This window comes from Aotus nancymaae, unplaced genomic scaffold (assembly GCF_030222135.1).
Source record: "Aotus nancymaae isolate 86718 unplaced genomic scaffold, 86718_ANA_hifiasm-v0.15.2.pri h1tg000053l, whole genome shotgun sequence".
Taxonomy (NCBI): domain Eukaryota; kingdom Metazoa; phylum Chordata; class Mammalia; order Primates; family Aotidae; genus Aotus; species Aotus nancymaae.
In genome coordinates, this window is record NW_026988467.1 from 21,302,967 (window position 1) to 21,305,000 (window position 2,034).

Sequence of the window (2,034 nt, forward strand, 5' to 3'; positions counted from 1 at the left end):
GCATCCAACCCGAGGCCCTCACAGCCAGAGCAGAGGCACCGGGGCGGCCAGGCGAGGCGCTGGTGCTTCTCAGGAGTCAGAGCCTCGGACCGGGGAGCGCCCCAGGCAGAGCCCGAGGGCCACGGCTGTCTCGCTGGCGTCCAGTCCTGCGGCGTGGTTAGGGGGCCGCCGAAACCGAAACTCATCTACTGGAGCCTTCTAGCTTCCTCCAGAGGCCGAGCAAGTTGGGCTACAATGCAGATTTCATGTCTGCTACCAAGCTCGACTGCTTTAAACCAATCCTCTCGTCTGGTAAACGTCTGGTAAACGCGTAAACCCCACACAATCACAACTTTCATAACGACAGGGAGGTCGCAAGCCTCCAGTTGGCGCACGGGCCACCTCCCTCGCGTCACTCTGAGGTAACAGCCTTTCTCTTCAATCGCTTCAAGGAACTCCAGGACACCAGGCCTCCCCCACTACGGGTCGAAGAATGGGTCACGTCACATTGCTCGAACAAGGCTGGTCACGCGCCACAAAGGGATTCGCAGGGAGGGACGACCTCACGGCCCTCCCCTTTGCTCCCATTGGCTGAGGTCGTCAGGTTCGCTTCCTTCACTGCCTACCGGGGAGCCTCAGGCCTGACAGAAGCCCGCCCCCTGGCACTCGTGCGCACGCGTGGCAAACTCTCGGCGCACTGAGCAGGCGCCGCCTCGTGTCGGCCGGAGGGGGCGGGCGGAGTGGCGCGCGCTGCGTCCCGGCGCTCGGCTTTCCCTCCGCCGGTCCCGCCCTCCGTCGCGGCAGCGCGGTGCACCCTGGGATAGGTGAGCGATCTCCGAGCGAGGCGGCAAGATGGACGCGGGATTCTTCCGCGTAAGTAGAAGCGCGGGGAGCTGGGGTGAGGCCAGCGGCTTCTTGGTAAGGCCTGGTAGAAGCCCTTAGGTTGAGACAGAGTAGCCAGCGAGGGGAGGCTTCGGAGATCCTAAGGATCCTCTTAGTGCCGGCGAACCCCCCCCCTCCCGCGCTGCGGCGGAGACCGGTGCGCCCCTGCGCAGTCTCCTCCTCCGGAATCGTCCCCCCTACGCGGCGGCGACGGTGGCCGGAAAATGGCGGCGGGAATGGGTCGGGATGGTACCTCGCTGCCCGCCTGCCTTGAGGGGCCTGCAGGCCGAGCGCCGTGTGTGTCGCCGGATCCTGGGGCCTAGAGGAGCGGGAGGAGGAAGTCCCGAGGGGGAGGCCAAAGGGAAACCCTAAGGTCACTGGTGGCGGCAGGGCAGGGAGAATATGGTTTAGGGGGTACGTCTTGGGAGAGCATCTTAGGGGAAGGAGGACGGGAAGCAGCATTCAGCGACTTTTTTTTTTGAAAAAGCGCCCCCCCGCCCAACGTCCTTCCTCCCGGTCCCAAGCCTTCGTGGAGGCACCAGGTCAGAGTTCGCGGGAGCTCCCGCCCAATTTGATATCCCTTCAGGGAGGGGCACCCAGATAACTTGTAGGGACAATTAATTTAAGGTTCTGTGAAGGTAGAGGGTTCAACGAAAACTATGCGCGGGCATGGAGGTATTTTATGGAGTGATTCAACTCCTTCCCGCCCTCCACGTTCCCCACCACCCGGCACCGTTTGTTTTACTCTTTTGGAGTCTGCTGGCGAAAGATGACTCTTGGCTCTGCCAGCGTCGCCTGCCCATCGCCTGCAGGCTGGGAAGTTACTCCATCGTAGTTGGTTCTCGGGCCCACACCTTATCAGACTCGTGCTGGAGCCTGTGTGTTCCATATTCCACTCCTGTAGGAAATTAGTACTAGGTCAAGATCTAGAAGGGACACTTACGGGACTAGAGTTGAGCACCATTGATCTCTCAGGGCTTGCAAACTGTTAATGTAGAATGGAACCATATAGAAACTATTTGGTCTAAGCCAGTATCTCCATTTTCTGAAATACGTTAACTCCTCTTTATGGGGCATATAATTTGCAATTTGTGTGTTTTCAAAGGAAAGATTGGAAGAGAGCTTTAGTAAAAATATCTTTGGACACTCCGAATTGGACATTGAAATGCTTCT

The 2,034-nt window shown here is 59.1% G+C and overlaps 1 protein-coding gene across 27 annotated transcripts in view; it reads left to right on the forward strand.

The window, feature by feature from the left end:
• The first annotated feature begins 788 nt into the window (after positions 1-788).
• The window catches only part of SRRM1 (serine and arginine repetitive matrix 1), a 28,164-nt gene continuing 26,918 nt past the window's right edge, over positions 789-2,034 (forward strand). For 14 of the 27 annotated variants that reach the window (XM_021668293.2, XM_064363481.1, XM_064363478.1 and 11 more), the window contains exon 1: positions 807-852. Coding sequence is in view for 13 of the 27 variants with exons in the window: in XM_012439995.3 (XP_012295418.2) it covers positions 832-852 (21 nt within the window). In the remaining 14 variants the exon portion in view is untranslated. Of the gene's footprint in view, positions 853-2,034 lie in introns of all 27 variants that reach the window. The other 13 variants (XM_012439995.3, XM_012440000.3, XM_012439996.3 and 10 more) reach the window with 1 other exon arrangement.